At 44.1% G+C, this 26,824-nt stretch overlaps 1 protein-coding gene across 3 annotated transcripts in view; it reads left to right on the top strand.

The window, feature by feature from the left end:
• Positions 1 to 1,092: 1,092 nt before the first annotated feature.
• The window catches only part of LOC129834477 (AT-rich interactive domain-containing protein 3B-like), a 65,025-nt gene continuing 39,293 nt past the window's right edge, over positions 1,093 to 26,824 (top strand). For all 3 annotated transcript variants that reach the window (XM_055899496.1, XM_055899497.1, XM_055899495.1), the window contains exons 1-2: positions 1,093 to 1,210; positions 2,533 to 3,177. In XM_055899496.1, the coding sequence (XP_055755471.1) occupies positions 1,175 to 1,210; positions 2,533 to 3,177 (681 nt within the window). In that variant the 5' untranslated portion in view covers positions 1,093 to 1,174. The remainder of the gene's footprint in view (positions 1,211 to 2,532; positions 3,178 to 26,824) is intronic.

The following is a 26,824-nucleotide window of genomic DNA, read 5'->3' as shown; positions in this document are numbered from 1 at the left end:
TGTTATGTAGAAGAGCTTGGATGCACAGCATTGAGAATGCAGCATATGTTTATGATGAGTATTCTGGTATATTGGAAAGACATCTTGATTAAGCAGGTTGGTTATGTTAGATCAGGGGTGTCAAACTGGGCTGCTGGTTTTTGTTTTAACCTTTCAAGTAAGACCTACTTTCAAGTAAGACCTAGACAACCAGGTGAGGGGAGTTCCTTACTAATCAGTTACCTTAATTCCACAATCAAGTACAAGGGAGAAGCGAAAACCCACAGCCATTTCGCGCTCCGTGGAATGAGTTTGACACATGTGGAATAAATAGATCGTTAACTGAACATAGAGACCACACAGACAGACAGTGGGGCCACAGTACCAGACCAGAGCATTTCCATTCACATCCATTTGGGGGCAGAATTGAGTTGTCACAATATTATTTCATGGCGAGGGAAGTAGCTAACAGGCTGTCATTACTTGCGTTACGTACATGCATCATGTATAAATGTGTATTTGTAGGCTATTTTATAGTTCACCACTCAGCAGAGTAGTTTTTATCCGGGATTATAAATTGCATTAGTACTGTACCTCAGTTATATAATTTTAGCGTTGCATTATCAATGTTTGCCAAAAATGTAGGGCCGGCTAATTATTCAACAGGCAAGTTATCCACATGGTAAATGGAATGGTATTGAGGGAAAACGCCTGTCAGCATAACGGCCACACGCGATCTATTATGTACTATTTAATAGGCTCTAGTTTGCATGGACTGACAATGTTGCCATTCTCATAAAATTGCCATTCTCATGAGATTTGCATACACATAGTAACTATTCAGCCAACGCTGCGCTGGAACTCTGGAACTTGTTGCTGTCACTGGGCGGGCCCTAATGATGTTGTACGCCTAGACGGGGGGTGTAATTCAAGTGAAGGAAAATCGAGTCAAGGGAGTTACCTCAACGGCTAGTTTTTCGAGATATGAGATCGGGCCATATTTCATGTTCGTCTTTCTCTAAATTAAAAAAAGAAGTGGAGAAAGATACAATTGAGAGTTACACAGCCAACATTCTGCCTATCTGCTGGTGGACAAATTTACCCCCCCCCCCCCCCCCCCCGTGCATGCACAATTTCTCTGTGTTTACAAGTGATTGAAACCGTGCCAGCGAAGAGGATAACCTAGGAAGGAGGGATGGTGGACAATTCCGGTAGCAGCAAGGCACAAATGGTGAGTTGTTTCCCCCTGTTTGGCGCTGTGCCCTGGCTGGGTCTCGGCTGTGTCATAGCCTATAGGAAGGAGCGAGGTAGCGAACATTTATTTGCAGAGCAATATGGGCTAAAAGCACGAGACTATCAAAAGTAACCCTTTAAAAAAATTGAAATCCGTATTAATATTTGGTTTTGATAGTTCAGCGTACGTCATTGCCAATTTCCTGTTTTAATAACGATTGTAAATCCGACTGCAAATAAATAATGTATAGTGCGTAACCCAATAGATCCCAAAATAGATCAAATGCATGCATATTTTTATGCACTGTAATCTGCTCCCCTAATATGATTTAGATAGGGGGGGGAAAGTATATATGTGCGTAGCCAGCTACGATACTATACCCTGTTTACGCATGTACGTTTTCTGGAGCCTCGCCATATACATCCGGAAGGCTAATTTTGACTGACTGCACGAATAGAAGAGAAGTGGCTGTAGGCCTATGTGTTTTGGATAAAATTATATTCGAACTTTAACAATATCAATCATCTAATTTTGAATGTAGGATACATCTGGGTTGATTATTGTTTCGGATTTAAGCTAAATTGACAACTTTTGATGATAAGAAACAACTGTACGAGGCTACATGGTTCACAATTATTTCAAAGTTGTTATTGTTACTGATGTTTCTGTCAAAATCCAATGGTTTACATTGTTTTAGCTCATTCTTAAAGTGGTGCATATCTATTTCACTTGAGTGTTTTGCGTTAACTCGACTTCATTTTTTCAAATAAGAAGCATAAATGCAATATGCTGTAGATATATCTACAGGACAAAACGTGGTCCTGTAACTTCTGTATTATGTGCAGCTGTGCTGAACATTGAATAATTTGCCTATACTACACCTACGTATAAATATGTCCTGCATTTTACTACTGTACTCTTAAATACAATCACGTGTAGCACCATATATTGCATACCATACAATCCTTTTCATGCAGTACATTTTTTTGTACTTTTTTAAATGTTGTTTATTAACGGTATTTTGCCTGTCTTCTCCCCTTTCCTCAATGTCAATTAGGCTTTTCCTCATCTATTGTGCTCATGTTAACTTACCCATGTTATCCTCATGAAGTGGATGGTTTGTTGTAGCCTACTGTACTAAGTCTGAAGGTGACTTCACCCAAATCCTGACAGATGGGACTTCCCTGTTTTTTGTGTTTAAATAGTCAACTTTGTGTTATGCATGTTTTTATTAGAACCTGTAAAGCCAGACATCCAGTGGTAATTTGAGTTGTTGGTTTATGGTTGGCTATTGATGTCTTCCTCACTTCCTCTCCCAGCCCAGCATGTCACAGGAGAGTGGTCTGGGGGGTGTCTATCCTCAGGGAGGCACAGCAGGAGGAATGAAGCTGGAGGCTGTCATGGAGCAGCTGCAGCGCCAGCAGCAGGCCAGGCTGGAAATGGAGTGCAAAGAGAGGCGGCTCCGTGAGGCCCACATCATGTATGCACAGCAGGTAGCAGCGCAGCAGGCCATCCTGGCCGCGGCCCGGGCCTCTGGAGCTGGCTTCATGGGCAAGGCCCTGGTTGGAAGTGGAGGTGCAGGGATACCCATAGAAGGCCCACTGTCCCGGGTCTCCAACCAGAGCAGTGTGGACTCAGAGAGGGAGGATGAGGAGGGCAGAGGCCGGGATTCAGGGGATGATGAGGAGATGATGGATGGAGATGAGGGGAGCGAGGAGGAAGAGGGAGGGGCTAGTGGTCTTGAGTACCTCCGCAAGCAGACACTGGCTCTACAACAGGGTGCCTCCCGCCTCCCAGCGCATCCATTTGGCAGTTACTCTACCTCGGGCCCCCAGCAGGTGCCATTGCCACCTGTCAGGGTGAAGCAGGAGCCTGACGAGAGCCGCTCTCCTGCAGGGCCCCATTCTGCCACCTCCCCCAACGGACAGGCTGACTGGAATAGCTTTGAGGATCAATTCAAACAGGTAAGGCCACCTTGGCTTACCACCAATCTACTCTCCTTATTAATGTATGTCAGTTCTCCTTTCTTAGCTATATTCTCAAAATCCAATCCCCAATTGAATTTTATGCCTGCCCTTGACATTAAAGAATAGATTTGTCAACATGAAGAAAGATTGCCACATTTCTCTGAATATTTCTCCTCGGCAGCTAATCTGGTATCAAAGTTGTACTATCTCTTCCCCAAACACAGTGAGTCAACACAAGGCTGTATAATGAAAACACAAATGTCCCCCTTGGTAAGTAAGCGTCATATAGGGGGAAAGCCTTTCGCTATTTTCCAGTCTGCTGTTGTGTGTTTTGTCTGATTTTGTTTCTGCTCTCTCCTGCTGTGAGCGGGTGTGTTAATCTTAGCTTCGACACAGACCTCTCAGCCAGTATCTTTGTGAGACACTTACAATCACTGGGGAGGGCTGAGCCGCTCTTGGGCTTTTGTGGCCAAAAATCCTAGAAGTGTGCACTGGCACAGGGCCAGGCACGTGTGTCGCTCTCACTCACTCTGCGCTCTCTCTCTCTCTCGCGCTCAGGGATTTCTCTCTTGCGCTCTCCTGGCAGACATGCAGCACACGGGGTGAGAAGGTAGAGGTATCCTAAGGCACAGTAGTGGTGCTACCCATCTGAAGGGTTTCAGCACTGTGCCAAGTATACTTTTTCCATTGAAGGTAAATATTTCCTCACCGCTTTGTCACGGCGTGACAGAATGCAGAGTGGAAGCCAAGCTATCCTTCATGGTTGAGTCAGCACTAGGGAAGTAGCATGTGTTGTGTAACAGCCCACCAGTGGTTGATATAAAAAGCCATGTTGCAGTGGAGTTGACAGATGTAGGAGGCAGAACAGATTGCTGTGACTGACCGTTGCATTGCGTGTGCTGCACTATCATTTTCCAAGGATGTCATTACTGTCTATTTAAAGGGGAAATAGCTTTGGGACTGTCACTCCGTCTATTTCCAAATTTAGCTCCACAGGAGTGATGGTGGAAGGGGAAGTAAATAAATGACAGCAGACTGAGCCCTGGATTAGATGCAGGCAGGCAGCAGCAGTGCTATGGTTAGAGTAGGCTACAGTTATCACAGAGAACAGACGGACAGGATAGAGGGTGTAGTATACTTCTAGCTACCACATTATCAGATCACAGTGGAGACAACCTGAATGAAAAGAAGTTTGACCACATTGTTATGTGACTGTGAACAAAAAAATGCGTCATTGGCGGCGATAGGTTAGAGGTGGTCGACATGTCTCTGTTTGGTCCAGCTGTCAGACAGCCACCAGTCATCAGAGCAGGAGAGGTGTCGCAGAGCCCTTGCCTGGCTATCTGTGGCGTGGTTCTTTTATTAGGAGAGGGGGTTGAGCCTGGGGGGTTGGAGAGGCATTGTCAAATGAGAATTGGTCTGCGCTTTTTTTGTTTCCTCTCTTTTATCTTTCCTGTCATTATGTCAGCTCTGCAGTATTTAATGACTGCTCATCTCTTGTGGCAGTTTTAGGTTGCACTGCTGAAGGGGGACTTTTTTGATGGTATTGTCTTCAAGAGGCTGGAGAAAAGCCTCAGCAAATGCCACAAATACCATTCTCCGGAGGGAGTGTTGATCATATTTTCAAAAGTAATGGCACACCATAACCTGAGTGTCACAATAGTTTGTTTCATTTATATTAATGTGATAAAAACCAAATTGAACAACCTACCACTGATTTGATATTATGCAATTGTTGTATTAGCCAAGAATGGGAAAGGGGGATACCTAGTTAGTTGTATAACCTAATGCATTCAACTGAATGTCCTCTAACAGTGTTTCCTAACTCCAGTCCTCCAGTACCCCCAACAGCACACATGTTTATTGTAGCCCTGGACAAGCACACCTGGTTCAACTTGTCAATTAATCATCAAGCCCTCAATGAGTTGAATTAGGTGAGTTTGTCTGGGGCAAACAAAAATGTGTGCCGTTGGGGGTACAGGAGTTGGGAAACACTGCTCTACAACAGCACTCTGTGTCAAAGGAGCATGGTGTAAAGATCGGGGGTGGAGAGTTTGTTTTCTGTCATTGATGCATGTGTTGTGACCACGCCCTTGCCTTAAACAGCAGAGTAAATAATTGTCAAACGAGAGGATGGACAAAAGCATTGCGTGGAGTGTTGGCCGGAGTGTTATTGGGCCTGAGCAGATCGCTCGCTCCCCCCCCCCCCCCCCCCCCCGGTCTGGGCTCCGCTGTAGGCCCACTAATTGACCTCTCGTATCCCTCTCCTCGTGGTAATCTCCCAGTGATTAATAGAGTAATAATCACGCCTGTGGACAGTGCCCTGGGTGTCAGGCAGTGATAGCTAACTCCCTCCCTAGCAGTTCCATACTGGAGGGGTTGAGCTGAGAATTCTCTAATGATAATATTTGTGGTAGTGGTAGACTAGAGGTAGTTTTGGTTTCGCTGGTTTATCTGCCGTTTCTTCATGTTTACATCTTAGATGTTCCTTTTTTTCTGGTGTCAAGGGAGACCTAATCAACAGAATGGAGACTGTAACCAGGGCTTCATTTGCATTGTAGTGATGACCGAGTCAGGGAGCGCTAAGCTGGGTCTAGGAGGAAGTATAAGCCCCTCGCTCATCGCATCATTAAACTCCAAGCACTGCTGGTTTCTACTGCTGGCTGCTGCTAGTTACTGGCCAGGCATTAAAACATGTTTGTTGAATGCATGCTGTTGCATAATTCAGCTGTCGCCCCAGCAACGCATCAGTCAGGAAATAGGGAGCTGGCTGCACAGCTGCAGCTGCCTGCGATGCGATCGATGGAGGTTGTGGGAGCTGCTTTTAGAGCAGGGAGGAGGGGGTGAAGGTTAAGCCTCATTTATGGCTCATGGATGATGAATGAGGAGGACATATTTAGCAGATGTATTCCACTATGCATTTTGACAATGAAATGTGGTTTAAATGCAGCCTGATGCATCTGCCCAGCAGAGTGCTGGGAAGACCACTGGAAATGTGTGAGAAATGGTTTCTTTGCACTGTGACATGGCTTCAGTTCTCAGTGATAGAGGCTGTGGTTGGAATCATGGGGCCTCTCTCCCTCCTTGCCTAACCTGTTACAGTACAGGTGTACGGCATCAGTATAACCTTGTTAAATGCTTCACAATGTTGCCTTGTTTTTATTCACTATCCAATGCCACCTACTACCTGTTTTTCAATGATGTTGTATACTTGTTCAGTTTGAACCCTCCCATCTCCTTTGTTTAGCATCATCCTGTTTGTTTTCTGCTATGGACAGCTACTACTAGGGATCTGTAGCTATTATAAGCCAGATTCTTGCCGTGTTTAGTTAAGTGAACACATTCTGCTTTTCGTTTATTTTCTTACCTGCCACAGGCTAGAATTCTTCTCACAAGCCTTTTTCAACCAACAGAACTTCCTAGCCTAGATAATTCTTCACATCTATTTATAGAACCATTGTGCAACACCTATTTGTTGTACAGCTGAAAGCATAAAAAAAAAACATGAAACGGTGTCTCATTAGTTCTACACAGGTTTTCTAATGTCTGTGTTTAAAGACTGGTTGAATAAGTATAGCCTAGTCCTGTTGTAGAATGTTAGAGTACAGTATTTTGTCCACTCAGATGGATGTCTCTTGTGGAACTGACAATACAGGAACTAACTTTACGTTCTTTTTCCTGGTGTTCTATTGAGACTGAATCGTTGGTTACATAAGATCCATTACTTTTTTGTGGACCATCAAGATCACCAATGTGCTGGAGTTTCTTTTCAGAATACAGGAACTAACAGAATAAAAACCGAGCAAGAACACATCCTATGATCTGGGCTTTCTTGATGTGTCCTAATGTGATTGATAGGCTGAGCGCTAAGGGCTTTAAAATTGCCTAATTTGGTCTGTTAATTTCAGAGCTTGTCTCAAAACATATTAGACTGCTCAGGGCCTCCATTATTCCAGTTTTAGTTTGTGGTGGACAACTATTCAGTGAGATTGTGGCTGGAGCCAGGATTTATGATAATACAGTTTGAGAAGTTTATGATTATTTAAATTAGGATATCCATAGTTTGTTGCTCTTGTGTTACACTGTTAAAGCCACATTTTAAATCAGCCTATTTGAACTAAGTGGCTTTGTATACGTTTCTATTTTCATGCTTCAGGCAGTCCACATGAATGAATTATGTATGTTGATGTTTTTCTTATGTATTTTAATCCGTAGTCTTTATTTTCATAACCTGGGTTTCAGCGATGTAGTATTTCTAACTCTTTAAACAGACTCGGGCGCTGTGTTTATATGTTTGCTTCACATGGTGCCTTGCGTCTGTAGTGGGATTTTCTGTCTATGTTTGTTGCTCAGTCCTTTGTGGGCCTTCGTTGTGCCTCATTAACACAGGGCCCTGGCTGGGTGGTTTGGGTGTAGGAGGCAACACGCGATTAGCACCGACTCCACCATTCTAATAGCATTCTTTCCATCAGAGAATAGTCTGTACTCAATGTAACTGTTTGTTTGTCTTGGTATAGAAAGCAATACAGAACCTGTTTAGGTGTCAGATATGCAGAGATTTAGAAAGGAGACACGAGCCTGACTAATCTCGTGAGATGATCTAACCATGGGGCTATAGGAAGGCTCCTTTGTGGGAGTTTGCTTGCGGTATCCTGCTCCTAACAGTCAAGTGTGGAATATTCCACTAACCTAGAAATAGAGGTAGAGAGATGAAGGGGGAGGGGGAGATGTTGTAGAAGGTGGAGGAGTGGGGTCAGGGGGATATTGGTCTGTCTCAACATTGCACTGCCCCACCCAAGGGAAACATTCCAGACGGAATTAAAGAGTTAACTCTTCAAACAGTGAGCATTCCCATCGTGGCTCCTACAAGAGGCCGGGGGGTGGGGTAGCGTATCTGTGCTGTTCTGTCAGGGCTGTGATTGGTGATCTTTTAATTTATTTCAGTCATTGTTACAGGGGCTGTAAAAGAAAAAGGAGCAGGAGGGGAAGGCTGCTGGGCTGGTGCAGGGAAAGACACTTATTTTATGTATCTCCGTCTCAAAGGGCACACCTGCTGCTGCTGGGAGAGAGCCATCCCGGGGAGGCTGGGCTGGTCTGGGGGAACCCTCGTGGCTCCTCCACTTTTCACAGACAGACAGACAGACAGACAGACAGACAGACAGACAGACAGACAGACAGACAGACAGACAGACAGACAGACAGACAGACAGACAGACAGACAGACAGACAGACAGACAGACAGACAGACAGACAGACAGACAGACAGACAGACAGACAGACAGACAGACAGACAGCTAGCTAGCTAGCTAGCTAGCTAGCTGTGCTAAAGATGTGCACCAGCTGACCTGACGTGAGCTTGGCCCACTCAAATCAAATCCAATTTTATTTGTCACATACACATGGTTAGCAGATGTTAATGAGAGTGTAGCGAAATGCTTGTGCTTCTCGTTCCGACAATGCAGTAATAACCAACAAGTAATCTAACCTAACAATTTCACAACAGCTACCTTATACACACAAGTGTAAAGGGATGAAGAATATGTACATAAAGATATATGAATGAGTGATGGTACAGAACGGCAAAGGTAAGATGCAGTAGATGGTATCGAGTACAGTATATACATATGAGATGAGTAATGTAGGGTATGTAAACATTATATTAAGTGGTATTGTTTAAAGTGGCTAGTGATACATTTTTTTACATGTATGGCAGCAGCCACTCAATGTTAGTGGTGGCTGTTTAACAGTCTGATGGCCTTGAAGTAGAAGCTGTTTTTCAGTCTCTCGGTCCCTGCTTTGATGCACCTGTACTGATCTCGCCTTCTGGATGATAGTGGGGTGAACAGGCAGTGTCTGAGCCGTTGAATTGCGACTCTACTTTGTCTCTATACTGATGCTTGTCTCTATACTCAACCTCCGCTTTATTGGCAGTGATGAGTCTACCGACCATGGATTGGCATAGTGATTTTTGTCTGAGGCTACAGGGAAGAAAGGAGTTGATGAATTTCAAGATCCGTGCTCTTGATTGCAGCTCCAGCACTATGGCCACATGAACCAAAAAGAGGCCAAATATTATTAAAGATGTGTTTTCTGCCACCATATGTAATAATAATAATTTGGTGGGTGTTGCTATATTTGTCCTATTTTATACATGTACAAGTAGGGCGGGGCGATATGGCCTTAAAATCATACACATGGACAAAATTATTTATTGAACATCTCATTCCAAAATCATGGGCATTAATATTGGAAGGCTTTCCGCTAGGTTTTTGAACATTGCTGGGGGACTTACTTCCATTCAGCCATGAGCATTAGTGAGTTTGGACACTGATGTTGGGCAATTAGGCCTGGCTCGCAGTCCGCTTTCCAATTCATCCCAAAGGTGTTTGATGGGGTTGAGGTCAGTGCTCTGTACAGGTCAGTCAAGTTCTTCCACACCGATCTCACAAACCATTTCTGTGTGAACCTTGCTTTGTGCATGGGGGCATTGTCATGCTGAAACAGGAAAGGGCCTTCCCCGAACTAGCCCGAACCATTAAAAACAGCCCCATACATTATTCCTCCTCCACCAAACATTACAGTTGGCACTATGCATTGGGGCAGGTAGCGTTCTCCTGGCATCTGCCAAACCCAGATTCGTCCGTCAGACTGCCAGATGGGGAAGTGTGATTCATCACTCTAGAGAACGCGTTTCAACTGCTCCAGAGTCCGAAGGCGGCGAGCTTTACACCACTTCAGCCGATGCTTTGCATTGCACATGGTGATTTAAGGCTTGTGTGGGGCTGCTCGGACACGGACACCCATTTCATGAAGCTCCCAACGAACAGTTCTTGTGTTGACGTTACTTCCAGAGGCAGTTTGGAACTCGGTAGTGAGTGCTGCAACCGGTGGTCCCGTTCTGCGAGCTTGTGTGGCCTACCACATCACGGCTGAGTTCTTGTTGCTCCTAGACGTTTCCACTTCACAATAACAGCATTTACAGTTGACCAGGGCAGGTCAAGCAGGGCAGAAATTTGACCAACTGGAAAATCCTATGATAGTGCCATGTTGAAGTCACTGAGCTCATCAGTACGGACCATTCTACTGCCAGTGTCTATCTATGGAGATTTCATGGCTGTGTGCCCAATTTTTATACACCTGTCACCAACGTGTGTTGCTGAAATAACCGAATCCACTAGTTGGAAGGGTCCACATACATGTAGTGTATCCCAATTGAATTGCTTTGAACTTATGGGTGATTTTAATTATATCTCGATTACAATACATTTTTTTCTCTAAATAAGCTTAATTGTACAATTTAAAGGTAAAATACGCTGCATTTCAAACAGTCAGCAATAATCTATTGAATTCACCGCTTGTGAAATTATACCTAGGCTTTCCACAACCATAAGACCCACTAATAATTGAATTATTGTTAATTTAAGTTATAAACACACCCTTCTGTCTCTGTTTGAACAGCCTGTCCATTTTGTTCAGATGTTGAAGTCAAGCGGCCTACCTTTTTTTCTCTCCGAATGAGAACAAGTTGCCATGTTGCACATATATAAAACAACTAGACAGCTAGTATAACAGTCTTTTGGCTAAAATGCTCCTAGCGGTACGTGGTAGCGCAATGAGCATTACATTTCCAGAGTCAATGTTCATTGATACAACCACAATATGAGGAGTTGCGACATGAAAAAGGGTATCATTTAGAAAGGTAAACTTCCCCTTTTATTAGAGTAAAATATTGTCTCAATGTGTTTTGGTGTCCGTATGAGTGATTCTGTTGGACCAAACCTCAAATGCAAATAGCGAGTTGAAACCGCTTGTCAGAGAGGAAGTAGTGATCTCTCATCTTTGTTGTTAGTGGCAGGGGGATGAGCTTGGTGTGTGTGTGTGTGTGTAAATGGGAAGACGACATGAGAACAAGCGGCCATAAACGAGCATAATAAATAAATGACCTAGATTCTTAATTCGATATGTTTCCCAGCCCTATGTACAAGTGTGTATTAATATTCATGTGTGAATTGGAAATGTGTTTTTCGCATATTCCAACTGAGTCACCCTCGGAGAGTTGGGTCACAGCCATGATCAACGGTGACCCCGGAGCAATTAGTCTTAAGTGCCTTGCTCACGGGCACATCGGCTGATAATCCCCCCCCCCCCCCCCCCCCCCCCACCTCGTCAGGGATTCGAACTAGCAACCTTTCGGTTAGTGGCCCATCGCTCAAACCACTAGACGACCTGCCGCCCTAACCTCAGTGATGTTTGAAATGTATGTTCTTGATAATGACAATAAGAGTATGGCTTGCTTAAATCTGATCTCAATTTCGTATCGGCTGCAATGCTGAGCACAAACGTTTACCAAGGCAAAAGTTCTCACATTTTAAATGCAAATGGTGCATGCCCTTTAGGGTTATCCCCCCCCCCCCCCCCCAAATCGACCTGGAGGATTTGACTTCCTTGGCCCTTATTGGAAAGGGAGCTACTGATGGCTGGTGTAATCTGATCTGTCAGCAGCAACCGCAAGCCCCGCTCCCTATCGCCCTCTCTCTATTGCGTCCCCTTTTTTTTTTTTCTCTCCTCCTCTCTTTCTCTCTCTTCATCGTCAACGACCATATCCTTCCCACTTTGACATATCTCAACACCTGCTGTTTAATGAGTCCCCTACGCACAGACAGATGAGAGGAAATGGCCGAATGAAACAGACCTCCACCATGGCCTCCACCAGCTGCAGCCAGGGAGCAGAGCCAAGCTGAGCTCCTATGTCACAGCAGAGCCTCGTCATTAAACGTAACATTTTTATCTCCATCTAGAAGTGAGTGAATTCTCACTAACACCACTGACTTAGTAGCCTGTCTTTAGAACAGACCGGAGGGAAGGGTGGTCCGGGTCGGGTCTGAGTTTAATCCTGGCGTGTCGAAACCGGGCTGCGCTCCCTATTGAATGCACAGTGCTGCTGCGGTGGCGTGGAGGTGAGGAGTGAAATGCGTTTCGCTATTGTTAGTGGCAGTCTTGGCCATCTCCGAACCCTGGCGGTGGTTTGGCTTAGTTCCAGGCCAGTGGCAGGCAGGCCCTGAGTTGCTAAATGACCCGCTGTGTCAGAGGCCTTGGGTAAACAACACTGCAGCACAGCTGACTGGAGCCTGGCACCCAGCCAGGCAGAGGAGCAGGAGGTGTGTAGGAGGGAGGCTTTCCTTTCACTGCTGCCTTTCTCTCCTCCTACCTCACCGCAGCCCACCCCCTACACTAACGGCATGTGCAGACGACCTGCCTGCCAACCTCCTGTGTAGCGTACAGTACATTACAGCACAGAAGTGTGTGGCCAGGTTGTTAATCTGCCAAGTCTTCACAATACAGGCCTCCGTGTAATCGCCCCCGCTTGTCAGCACCAGTCTCTTGCAGAGGAGGGAAAGAGAGAATTGGCCACTCGTTTATAGTGGTAAACATAATTTTTCGCAGCAAAACCGATGTCTGCTTTGCTGTGCCAGTTGATGTTTTCACATATTTTGAAATCTGAGAATTTTCACCATGTTGAGTCGTGTTTCACCCTGTTTCTAATCTAAAAGATAGTTCAATATTGCGGTCTCAGTGCTGTTGTGAAGCAGTGAAACTTGTATTTGAGACATTTCACTTGCAAATCAGGCACATGGATAGATTGGATTTGCAAAGGTTTTTCTTGAGGCTTGTCTTTCTGAGCTTCTGTTTCTCAACTAAAACAACCCTACTCCCAGCTTTGAAATCAAGCAAACTACTTTTGTCTGATGTCCGTATCAGTCAGAATATGGTGAACAGTTCCTTTCTCTGGAGATTCAGATTATATTAAATGTGAGATATAGAAATGGGGGTTTGATAGATTAGGAAATACAAACAGATTATATTTTGCTCATCTAGTTAATAGACAATCACATTCTCAATAGAACTATGAACCATGTCAACTGGAGTCAATCATTTGAAAAGCCGTGTTGGTAAATGATTTAAAAGGTTGGTACAAAAAGGTTAATTATTAACCTCAGCCTTTGAAGAGAAAGAGTTGGGACTGCATTGAATGGTAAAGATTATGTTCAGTATACAACAGAGGATGTTGTGGTATACCTGATAAGGTATGGAAGGAGTGGGAAGATAAGAACATAAACTGAAGAAAAGAGCCATTGCAAGTTTTAGATCCATACAGATTTCAGAAATCAGACATTTGCATGAATCTAAATGTGAGGACTGTGGAGGCTGTTTTCTTTTCCCGTCTGAATTAGCCTAGATTGGTCCACCATCTGTTCAAACAAAACACATCCAGTCAGACCTGCCTGACTCAAATAAATGTGATTTAATCCTCCACGAACAATTAACCTAGAATGGTTGACGCGACTAACGTGACTCACAGCGCAGGGAGAGCTGTGACCACACTGGTGTGGAAAGGAGGGAAATTAACACGAATGGAATGAAATGGAAAAGGCTTTGAAAATGAAGCCGTTGTGGTACACTCAGTGCACCGTTGCCATTTTAGAGATGCGCTTGTTTTTGAAACTAGTTTTTGGTAAATAACAGGAATTTCACATTATGAAAAGTGTATACCAAAATGTATCTCTATCTTACCTTTATGTGCTCTGGATTCGAGAATAAAAATATGACGAGTTCAACAACAGTGTCAGTTAGCCTTAATTATCGCACAGCATCTAGCCTAGTTTACACAATGCTATTTTCCAGAATTTTCTCTGGCCTACATTGATTTTGTCACCCTAATTTTGGCCATCCTACAAGGGTAAAAAACCATTAACGAATTATGATAGAGAGATTAGGTTTGGGCGATTTGGTTTTTATTTGCTTAACATGAAGAAAGTACAACATTTCAGGATCATTTTTGTCAAACTTGTTTAACTGCATTACTCAAATGTTGAAAGTGTCAGTTTATCATTCTGTACGCTTTATAGCATCAATATAGTAAATGTCAGTTGGTTGTTTACTCTTATGATTTAACTGCTAAATAAATAGTTATTTCCTTATTTAGCAGGAACTCTATTTTTGAACCACCCAGTCGAGTATGTGAAAGGAAGGCCCGGAAAATGATTCCTGCTACCCAAGCCATAGACTGTTCTCTGCTTCTTCACGGCAAGCAGTACCGAAGCAACAAGTCTGACACCAACGACTCCTGAACAGCATCTATATCCTCAAGCCTTAAGACTGCTAAATAGCTCACAAAGTGGCTTCACCGGCTATCTGCTTTGACCCTCTATGCACACTCCACACACTCATTCACACGGACACTCCAACACACTCCAATGCTTACTTGAAAGCCCTTCCCAAGAATCTAGAGAGAAATATAAAAAAAATAGAGAGAGAAAAATAATAACACAAGGAATAAATACACAGTGGAACACGGAATACCAGTACCGAGTCGATTTGCAGGGGTACTAGGTAATTGAGGTTGGTAGATGTATACAGTGCCTTCGGAAAGTATTCAGACTGCTATTTTCAGGTCTCTCCAGAGATGTCCAGTCGGGTTCAAGTCCGGGCTCTGGCTGGGCCACTCAAGGACATTCAGAGACTTGTCCCGAAGCCACTCCTGCGTTGTCTTGGCTGTGTGCTTAGGGTCGTTGTCCTGTTGGAAGGTGAACCTTCGCCCCAGTCTGAGGTACTGAGCGCTCTGGAGCAGGTTTTCATCAAGGATCTCTCTGTACTTTGCTCCGTTCATCTTTGCCTCGATCCTGACCAGCCTCCTAGTCCCTGAAAAATATCCCCACAGCATGATGCTGCCACCACCATGCTTCACCGTAGGGATGGTGGCAGGTTTCCTCCAGACGTGACGCTTGGCATTCATGCCAAAGAGTTCAATCTTGGTTTCATCAGACCAGAGAATCTTGTTTTTCATGGTCTGATTCTTTAGGTGCCTTTTGGCAAACTCATAGCGGGCTGTCATGCCTTTTACTAAGGAGTGGCTTCCGTCTGGCCACTTTACCATAAAGGCCTAATTGGTGGAGTGCTGCAGATATGATTGTCCTTCATGAAGGTTCTCTGATCTCCACAGAGGAACTCTAGAGCTCTGTCAGAGTGACCATCGGGTTCTTGGCCACCTCCCCGACCAAGGCACTTCTCCCCCGATTGCTCAGTTTGGCCGGACGACCAGCTCTAGGAAGAGTCTTGGGGTTTCCAAACTTCTTTAATTTTAAGTATGATGGAGGCCACTGTGCTTTTGGGGACCTTCAATGCTGCAGAAATGTTTTGGTACCCTTTTTGTACCCCCCCATCTGTGCCGCGACACAATCCTGTCTCGGAGCTCTACGAACTATTCCTTCGACCTCATTGCTTGGTTTTGTGCTCTGATATGCACTGGCAACCTGTGGGACCTTATATAGATAGGTGTGTGCCTTTCCAAATCATGTCCAATCAGTTGATTTTACCAATCAAGTTGTAGAAACATCTCAAAGATGATCAATGGAAACAGGATGCACCTGAGCTCAATTTCGAGGCCCATAGCAAAGGGTCTATGGGCCTTATGAGTTTATGAATACTTATGTAAGTAACGTGTTTCTTTTTTTGTTTTTAATAACTTTGCAAATGTCCAGAAACCTGTTTTCACTTTGTCAGTATGGGGTATTGTGTGTAGATTGCTGAGGAAATTGTTTTATTTAATCAACTTTAGAATAAAATTAACAAAAATGTGGAAAAACTCAAGGGGTAGTTTCCGAAGGCACTATAGTTGGGGATAAAGTGACTAGGCAACAGGATAGATAATAAACGGTTCCTGCAGCGTATGTGATTTATTTATTTAACAAGGCAACCTTTAACAAAGTTAAGAACAAATTCATATTTACAATGACGTCTTACCGGGGAACAACTGCTTTGTTCAGGGACAGAACGACAGATTTTTACCTTGTCAGCTCTGGGATTCGATCCAGCAACCTTTTGCTTACTGGCCCAACACTCTAACCACTAGGCTACCTGCCACCCCGATAAGTCAAGAGTTAATGTAAAAAGGGTCAATACAGATAGTCCGGCTAGCTATTTGGTTAAATATTTAGCAGTCTTGGGGGTAGAAGTTGTTTAGGGTCCTGTTGGTTCCAGTGTGTTGGTACTGCTTGCTGTGCAGTAGCAGAGTGAACGGTCCATGACTTGGGTGTAGGGATGGGTGACATATCAAATTAATTTGATTAATTAGATTGTATGTTTTAGCACTACATTGCATATGCCTATATTGCAAGAATCAAGTTTTTTATGATACCCTTATGTCTCAACTCTTCCAAATTGTGTGAAGAGCAGACTAACAAAACGGGAGAGTCAATGAACATTGATTCTGGAAAATAAATGCTCCGTTTCTGTTTTGAGCGGCATTGGGGTACCACTAGCAGTATTTTAGCCAAAGACTGTTATACTAGCTGTTTAATCTGTGTTTTATAAATGTGATGAGAATAAAAAACTATTATACAAGGTATTGGCAACTTTTTTCATTCTGAGAAATAAGGTAGGCCACTTGATTTCATCATCTGAACAAAGTGGACAGGCTAGCATGCTGTTCAAACAGTTAGAGATGGACTGAAGATTATGTCCATAACAATTCTACCTTGTTAGCTAGCAAATAGATTACAATTTGGCTAAACTTGAAGTATAAAAATGAGCTTGTGTCCTCACTAGCATGTGGGTTTGTGCTTGAGAGATTGAGACCTACCTGTGTTCATTTTCTATAATGCCTGCTTCCAGAATTTTTTTGTAGACAGACCTGAAAGCCAGATCAGTAATTATTGCAAAAAAGCATGTTCAACTATTTTGAGTAAATAAATGATTATTTGGTCTTATAATTGTGGAAGTCTTGCTATGTATAATTTCACAACCCCTGAATTAGTTTGATTATTGCTGACTGTTTTGAAATGCAGTGTATTTTACAACAAAGCTTATTTCGAGAACATTTTACGAAATCAAGATCTATATCGTGAATCGCCCATAACTTTTAGGAAAAAATGGAGAGGTGATTGTTATGCTGTATCGCCCAGCCTTACTCAGGTGGCTGGAGTCTTTGACAATTTGTAGGGCTTTCCTCTGACACGGCCTGGTACAGAGGTCCTGGATGACGGGGAGCTCGGCCCAAGTAATTTACTTGGCCGTACGCACTACTCTGTATCGCCTTGCCGTTAAATGCCAAGCAGTTGCCATACCAAGCGGTGATGCAGCCAGTCAAGATGCTCTCAATGGTGCAGCTGTTGACATTTTTGAGGATCTGAGGGCCCATGTCCATGCCACAGTTGCGGTTGAACAGAGAGTACAGGAGGAGACTGAGCATGCAGCCCTGAGGGGCCCCCGTGTTGAGGGTCAGTGTGGCGGATGTGTTGTTGCCTACCCTTACCACCTGGGGGTGGCCCGTCAGGAAGTCCAGGATCCAGTTGCAGAAGGTGTTCAGTACCAGGGTCCTCAGCTTAGTGATGAGCTTGGAGGCCACTATGGTGTTGAATTCTGAGCTGTAGTCTTTATACAGCATTCTCACATAGGTGTTCCTCTTGTCCAGGTGGGAGAGGCCAATGTGGAGTGCAACAGAGATTGCATCATATGTGGATCTGTTGGGGCAGTGGGTAGGGTGTACATAACATGCACACACATTCATACGGACTCATATATATATATATATACATACAATCACCAAATATGCTGCTGCTACTCTGTTTATCATATATCCTGATGCCTAGTCATCTTACCCCTAATCATATCTACCTCTATCACCCCAGTATCCCTGCACATTGTAGATATGGTACTGAAACTGACTCTGAATATAGCTTACTTATTTTCTTGTGGTCTTATTTATATTTCTTGTGTGTTTTTGTTCTACTTGACTTTTTCATAAAATGTATAGTACTGCTGATATTGATTACTGCATTGTTGGGAAAGAGCAAGAATGGCATTTAACTGTACTTGTGCATGTGACAATAAAACCTGAAACATGAAACCTAAAGGGCATGTACAAGTTAAATGCTTCACATTTGGACCTAAATAAATCTGTAGAACTTTGTTCTCACATGCCACATTCTGACTTCTGTTACTCAGCGTTGTAACTAATATTAAACCGCAGGCTATAGGAAAGTATGACATTTCACTTGACATATGGACGGCTGTTATCTGTTAATCCATTAATTTTTATGTGAGACTTTAGCTTGATGTAACACACTTCCCTTTGCATACTGTATTAGCCCGCCACATGAAGTGACTTTGTGAGAATGTACAATAGAGCTGCAGTAGCTGGACTCCTCTCTGTTGCCTCCCTGGAGCCGAGCTCCAGGTGCGTGACAGCCGGGCCGAGGCCTGAGTGGACAATGCAGGGGCCGCAGCTCCTCTCAACTCAACACCGGCAGCGGGCCCACAGTGGAACACCAGCCTGGGTCCTCTAGGGAGCCGACCAGACTGTCAGAGGTGGAACACCCCCGCACACTTAACACTAGCTGAGACAAAACCGATACCCACAGCCACTGAAAAGGGAAATCAGTCCCTATCGATTAGACCTTGCCACGTTCTGCTCTGCAAAAGGGCTGTGTTTGAATTGGGAAAATTACTTGCGCAATCTGATACTTCAGAATGGGGAAAATTATTCCTGCTAGCTGCTATGTGACGTTAGGAGTTAAGAAGGAAAGCCTCTGCTCTGAATGAGGCACCCTGTTTTTTTTTTTATATATATCCCCACCAGACAAAAGTCATTTTCTCATTTAACAGCAGGGTTTGTGGCCCTGGCCCCATTTCAAATGTAATTAGATGTGATGTGGCTTAATAGCAGAAAGGCCATTGTTTATTTCTGAATGTATTGAATTCCTTTGGCTCTGCAGTGTAATGAGAATGGCTATAAAAGCCGACCAGTGACATGTGATGTCTACAGCTACCATTAGCACTGGGGTGAGGTGGATGATTGATGTGAGATATGCAACATATTTCTAGCCAAAGCTTTTAACCCAAGAAAAAAGGCTAATGGCTCTTTTGACCTGAATAGAGCAGTGTTTGCTTGGAGCAGTCTTGACTTTAATGGTATCAAATAACTAGTTTTATTGTACGTATAATGTACTTAGATTTTAGTCTTAAAAGCTCCCACTTGTTAGTGCTAAAGCAGATCCAGTGAGCAATCTTCTCGTGCTGCCCCACCTCTGAGAGCACTTCAAATAAAATGGTCACTACACTTCAGAGAACAAAGGTAATAGCTCCAAATCCAATTATATTAAAGGGGTTTCTGGGTCTCACGCAAATCTGTGCATACAGTAGTTATCAACCCATTTACAGTTCAGTTCTCAAGGTTCTCAGACATTCACTCATAAAGTGGCAGTGGTATGGTGCATGTTGAACCACAGATGTGATTTGATAAGTTTACTCTGGCTCTGAAAGGGTCTTTCAACCAATGAGTGTGAACTTCTGGCCACGCCAGCCTGTAAACTTTGCATTTGCGGGGGAAGGGGGCAGCGGGTGAGAGAGAGTGAGGCAGTGGGGGAGGGGATCTCTCTCTGCCTGAGGAATGTGGTGTCTTGGTGAAAGGGCTGGAGCTGAACAAATGCAGACAGTTTATTTGATGAACCAGATTTACTGGTCACCAGCAGTAGAAATGTTTACCCAGAATGTTGATACACCCTGGCTTTCTCTAAGACCCTGCCTTTGTCCTCTGAGTTTTAAACCCTTACTCATAGTGACTTCGAGGGTCTGAAGAATCCAAGAAGGACAAGGTGAAAAAGTTGGTCAGTCAGTGTCTGGTTTGTCCTCTCTATCTCTCTCTTTGCTCTGTAATTGGAGTGATTTAATGGAGGACGGTGGTCTATCCTGGGGCCTACCTGCCTTTCACATGCCTCTTCTCTTTAGAGGTGCAAGACAAAGCGCAGGATGGGCAGGTAGCGACATGCTCTCCCCTCTGGATGTTTGGCCCCATGTCCCCGGCGCCCCGCCATTCTGTCTGCTGCTCCCCAAAGAAATGCATCTCCCTCCAACATGACTGGACATCCAGAGGCAGGCAGGCTCTGATCTGATTCAGAACCCTGCTGCGTTTCATGTGATGATGTATGAGCTTTTGAATGCATTGTGGTAGGTCTAAATGTGAACAGAGAGAATCCGGTCGTATGTGTGTGTGGAGGAATTCCACCATATGTTCCAGCGTTGGCAGTGAGATTTACTCCCTATGCACATGGAATTGTGATTAGTGAGAGCCTTTGTGCTAGCATAGCGTATGGCCAGCTCACCATGAGATCCTTTACAGCCCTATCCACTCAGCAACCCCCCACCCCCCTCCCCCACCACAGCAAGAGGCTCTATAAATGATTATATGAGTCCCGCAGAGGGATAAAGCCCAATTATTTGATTTGGATTAAAGATGGCAGCCCACTGCAAGGCCAGGTTTTTTTTTTTCAGTGTGCTGAGAGAGCAGTATCACTGTCCAACATAGGGAAGGGGATTTGCAGCTGTAGGGAATACCAAGGAGAGTGACAACGCAGTACGAGTTCAGTAACACAGAAGGTACTTACTGTACACATAATCTGCTTTAATCCAAGGCTTCACTTCCCAACCAGTAATTGAGTAATGTACAAAGCAAATAATTGAAGTTTTATTTCATTTTTCACAATGTGGTGGAACCAAGTTAAATTATAGAAAGACTGGGAAACATTCTGTTTGACTAGCTGTAATTTCATTTTGATAACTTTATTTTATAGGCATTTACTGTTAATGTGAGACGCAACATAAGGAAAATGTAACCACAGCATGTTTATTTTAGCACAGGGTCTTTGGACCCCATAGAAAGAACCAGACTTTTAGCATAATTCTATAATTATGGTGTATAGAGTTCACTGTATGGAGATGCACATTTGCATGTTTCTTGTCATTTATCTCCAGTGTTTGGCTGGGTTCCAGAACTGTCTCACAAGTCTTGTGGTATGCTTAGCCCAGAGACAACCTTGAATATGATTCAATTACCTCCCCTTCCCATGTCTGTTTTGGAGATTTCCCTCAATCTTCCAGTTTGACAGCTAGTCATTTTAGGGAAAAAGATTAGTAAGGGGAGTGTGACCTAGACAAGGCTGTGAGATGGTGACTGCACTGCTCCCCCAGTATTGTGAGATCCCATGACTGTCTGTAGATTTACAGTGGGATGTGAACTGTTGCTGTATTTTAGTAAAGTCTGCCTGCCATTGTTGACTAGGTCAAGCTGGGAGTACAATGGCATTTCTCTAGACATGATTTACAACCTGCGGTTACCACAGCGGTATTGTTTGAACACCTAATCAAATGGCTACCCAGACTATTTGCATTGCTCCCCTCCTCCCCTCCCCTTTACACCACTGCTACTCTCTGTTGTTATCATTTATGCATAGTCACCTTAACTCTACATGTACATACTACCTCAACTAACCGCTGCCCCACACATTGACACTGTACCAGTATCCCCCCTGTATATAGTCTTGCTATTGTTGTTTTACTGCTGCTCTTTAATCTCTTGTTACTTTTATTTGTTCTTCTTATCTGTATTTTTTTTTAAACTGCAGTGTTGGTTAGGGGCTTGTAAGTAAGCATTTCACTGTAAGATCGTGTTGTATTCAGCACATGTAACCTAATAAAATTTGATTTGGTTTTGATTTGTGTGTTTGTGTTTTTTGCAAAGGATGGTTGTGGCTCTTTGCTCCAGCTTGTAGGTGATTATGGGTTTTATTATTAATTCAGCCAGATAGGGAACAGGAGTTTTTCCAATGGAAATCCCCCAGTCCCAAACTTGAGGCTCTTGCTCAAGGTGATTGGTTGAAGTCACATCAGTCGTCGCACTGATATTTTCCCCAATCTCAATTTCCCTGGTCATAGCAGTAGTATGAGGATGATGAGTATTGACCCGTGCTGTGAGATTGTGTCCGGAGGGGGTTGGGAAGTTCACCATGTTTGCACATCCAGAGCTATTGATCGTGCTTCAGTTCGATCGCTGGCCAGGCCCCCGGGGAAAGAGCCAGGGCCTGTAGCATGAAGCTGTAGGAGGGACTGTGGCATCTAGGTCCAGTGGAGTGGAGTGGAGGGGTTAGGGGGCTGCAGCAGCTCCGGCCTGCCTCCGGTTAAATACGACTCTGATATGTCATCGACACGCGTGCCTTCGTTGATTAACCCTTGCCTAGCTCCATACGAGCATACGACTCTGGGATCCAGAACTGCAAGCCACCCAGCCAGACACACGTTTAAACCAACCAATGAGAAAATGATCTTCCCTGCGCCCCATCCCGTCCCACAAGCATGTTCAGTGTTATCTGCTAAGTTATCTACAACATGACAATGACCTAGTTCAATAGGATGTTCTCTTGCTGTATGTGCTGCAGGTTGACCTGCTTTAGTGTGCTTGTGTAGTTTTGCTGTAGAGAGGATTTGCCCAGAGCCAAGGTTTCTCTTTTTCATGTATTTCCCCTTGTAAGCACCACACCTCAGAGCCACACCACGTCACTTTGTGAACTAGCTCTGTCCCTCGAAGCCCCTCTGGAGAAATGAAGGAAAATCACAAAGTGCTTTTATTGCAAACTAGCCTCTTCATCTAATAACAGCTGCTTATCAAATTGGAGAACTGCTGTCAACATCCTGAGCAATCAATTCTGTCCCCTCCCCCCTTTAAAGCTGCCCAGCGCCTGCCATTAACCCTTCCTGTTCCAGCTCGCCTGGCTTCCTCCACCAAAATGGAGGCGTGACTCCAAACATTTGTTTTTTAATGGCTGTTTTGTGTTCCCCCTCAGGTATGTGTCGACATTCAACTAGGAGGAGCGATTGTAAACCTGTTTGTGTGTGTGAGATGTTGATAGAAGCATATGTAAAGAATATAAACACAATACACACTGCAATACACAATGCTTATTTCCCGGAGATGTATTATCCATTTACAGTCAAGTCCATTTCAAGTATTATGTTTACCACTCAAAATAAAACACACTGCATTTGTTTTGCCGGAAAATGACCTTTTTCAAATGATTTGCATTTCTGGCATGGTTCCTCCATCTCAACATAAGTGTGGCTCTTTGAGCTGCTCATCAAGTGTCCTTATGTATGTATGTGTATTATATGTATGTGTGAGTGTGTATATATATATTTGTTTATTGGTGTGTAATCGTCCCCGGGCGTAGTGCTCTTTTGTCACCTCTCTGAGATGTAGTTCTAGCTGTGGCAGACAGACTGCTTGTTTGTTCCCTCCTGGTGACTCACTAACACATGGATGGTCATCTGGATGATTCTCATCCCTTATTTGGTGCTGGGCCAGTCAGACACGTATGGCCATAATGTGATTATCCCTCCCACCGCCTGGCCAGTAAACCTGCTAACAGCATTACGCTGGAAGACTAGAGAGGGAGAGGGAAAGAGAAAAAAGTTGTCAGCCTCGGCAACACACACTCATGTCTCATACATGCGCATGCACCCACACATACACCAGACCCCATCAGAGGTAGTAGTATGTTAGATGTTTTTAGGATGTGGGAGCCTCATGATAAATGTGGAACTTGGGGTGGAGTGTGTACTTGTTGATGAAGGGGCAGAGATGGGCAATTTATACAAAGTGGTCCAAAAGGCTGTGCTCCACACTAACAACATAGTTTTAACATTCCTGGGCTGACCATTTCCCTACAAGAGCCAACATGTCTGCCCAAGAGTAGGAGGTTCCTTTTGTTTGGCCCGTATTTGATGTCTATTTGGGATAAAGCCCTACAACTGGGGTGACCAACCCTACTCCTGGAAAGCTGCCCTTATGTAGGGTTTTGTTCCAGCCTCAATCTGATTTAAACTAATAGTTTTGAATAGTTTCCTGAGTCAGGTGTGTTTGTAGGCCCGGAGCACAATAACCTTCATCCAGAATTTGACTTGGTGAAGTGGTGCTGCTAGCAATAGACAATATACAGACACAATATAGACTGAGGAATTTACAGGCCTGTATACCCATTAGCTGTCCATTAGGAGGGGAAGTCGAGGGAAGGGGAAATCCTATGGCCCCTGGAGCAGACAGTCGGCCAGACAGGTATGCAGTACCCTAGACAGACGTGGGTCAGTGGACAGGTGTGCTGGCCCAGACCCTGGAAGTCTGTCATTTAGCTGTGACATTCTATCACACAGACCTTTGTTGCCTGTGATGTCACACACACCTTGACCCCTGCTCTCACAGCCCAGTGCAGCACAGAGTGTCCCTTGGGGAGATGTGTGCACGTGTGTACTCTAACAAATGGCAGCCGATAACCCAACTGTCACTGCTCACTGTCAATAGTTATCATATTATATATTCACCCTTTGGAAAGGGAGGGGGCTACTGGTAGTTAGATGTTCAGTGATGAGTCACTCACACATTCAGATTTGGTTCTCTCAAATGTTTATTTTTTCCCTCGGGTTGAGACCTCGCTCTGTTTGGATTTGAAAATCCAGCCGTTGTAATGGAAGGGGGCGGCTCTCGGGGGTCTGTGCGTCTGGGTGTTTGAGTGAGAAAGACAGAGGAGAGACAACCAGTAAAAAGCACAGCCCCCTTCTTTATCAAAGCATTGTGCCGATAACATCAAAGAGCCATTCCAGACTCTGAAGTCAGAAGGACTTTGAGAGTTCCGTGTTAGCCAGACTAGTGAAATGATTGAGTGTGACAGATATAGGTTTATGGCTTTTTACATCACAATGACCTCTGGGCCATGGAAAAGATAACAACAATGTTGTTTATGAGATCGCAACATTTTGAATGAAAAAGTAAATACAGTATGTAGGATTCTGCATGGTCGTAATATGAATTATCTTATGTTATCATTTCTAATGGTCCAACTTGAACAAAAGCAACCAAATAGTGTGCAAGGGGGGTCAATAAAGATGTATAAATGTACTATTTTGCATGTGTACTTTCTTGATGGTCCTGTTGTAATCTTTGTTACTTAAGGCTCGCACACATTGCACCGAATGTGGGTCTAGTATTCATCTGCCGATTGTTAAGCGCTCTGTGTTTTATGGACCACCCGTTGGTGGGTGTCTGACTGCTGACATTTTCACAGATTCTACATGTTAAATTGGTGTGCAAATCACAGACGTCGCTCTGTTCAGAGGTGCAAAGTACTCAACCAGCCAATGCTATTGGTGTGTCTGAGCCCTTCGTGGAAATTTACACCTAAAGTGTTTGATAAGGAAAACTATGCAAGATTTTTATTGTAAAAAGATATTTGTTTGACCAGTTACTTAGAAACACGAATAGGGATATTTGGATCAGAACTGGATTGAAATCTATCTGTGTTTTAAGCTGATATCAATATCTATTTAGACTGCATGACCATTGGCAACCATTAAGATATAGATGTTCACATGCCAAGTGAGTGAGCGGGTGAAAATAACTTACTCTCTGGGGCCTTGACAACCTTTGGCCTCCTGCCTCTCGTTTTCAGGAGTTTTCTTCCGTACTGACCAATGGGCTTGGGGCTATTAACAGCCCCTCTCTTTTCTCTCCTGTCCGGATCTTGTTTTGATTCCTGATACTTTTATTGGGTTTGTCTTAAAGGAGAAATTCCTGTTCTGCACATCCTGTTTTACCTTCTACCCCTATGTTCCTTTATCTTCCGTCCTGTGGGGCCACTGAGTGACCCCCCCCCCCCCCCCCCCCCCCCTTATGACCAATCCGCCTCTGGTGAGGGCTACTGACCAGCCTGTCTGTCAGCCCTGCTACACCCCATTAACCTGGCCGCCTGCTGCAGCTGCTTTTGGGTTGAGGGATGGTGGGGGCCCAAGGTATCCAGCTGGGTTGGAAGGCCTGGTGGGGGCAGGTCTGGGTCCGGGCCCAGATGTAGATGGTTTAGGTGAAATTGAGATGTTAGCTAATGGGGGAAGGGCACAGGAGCTTCTGAGGAACACAACTCCTCAGGCTTCACTCACAGATTCCAAAGAAATGCTTTGTGAGTGTTTGTAGGGCTGTCGCGGTGACCGTATTACCGCCACACTGGCAGTCATGAGTCATGACCGCAGTCAAATTCCACGTGACCGTTGAGTCACGGTAATCTCCTCTTATGCACTCTTGACATGTATTGGTAGTACCTAACTCGCTAACAACCATCAGGTGCTAATGGATGGTACTCAGGGCTCTATTGTCCCTCTAATCACTCTGACATCAATGCAAATGCAATCCAAAATCACATCACTGTATATTACCCACGGAAGAAAAACATTAAAAATAAAAAGATTTAAGATGTCTTTGGTACATAATTGGTCTATCCTATGCTCCAAAATTTTAACAAATTTTAGTAAATGCCTTTAAGTGTGGACTGTATTATTATGCATAGCCTACTGGATGGACTAGTTACCTTATGAAACACTCCAAACTTTATGTCTATGAGTCTGGGAGAGAACGTATACGCCTAGGCGATGCTGTTGGTTCACTGAGTTGTGCAGGGCGGCTTACGGAGTTTGCCTACAATTATAGTGAATTTGTATTTTATTTTAAATAGCCTGGTAATAGGTAGTGATGCACTGATATTACATTTTTGGCCAATACCGATATACAATATTTTTCTTGCCAAAAAAAACAATACCGATAACCAATATTTAACATTTTAGCAGCCTTTTAAGCATTATAGTACAGTTAAATAGTTAACACACACACATGGACGCAGCAGTCTAAGGCACTGCATCTCAGTGCAAGAGGCGTCACAACAGTCCCTGGTTCGAATCCAGGCTGTATCACATCCGGCCGTGATTGGGAGTCCCATAG

Source organism: Salvelinus fontinalis, chromosome 35 (assembly GCF_029448725.1).
Source record: "Salvelinus fontinalis isolate EN_2023a chromosome 35, ASM2944872v1, whole genome shotgun sequence".
Lineage (NCBI taxonomy): Eukaryota > Metazoa > Chordata > Actinopteri > Salmoniformes > Salmonidae > Salvelinus > Salvelinus fontinalis.
The sequence above is the reverse complement of the archived record's forward strand: the minus strand, read 5'-3'. Positions and strand labels throughout refer to the sequence as shown.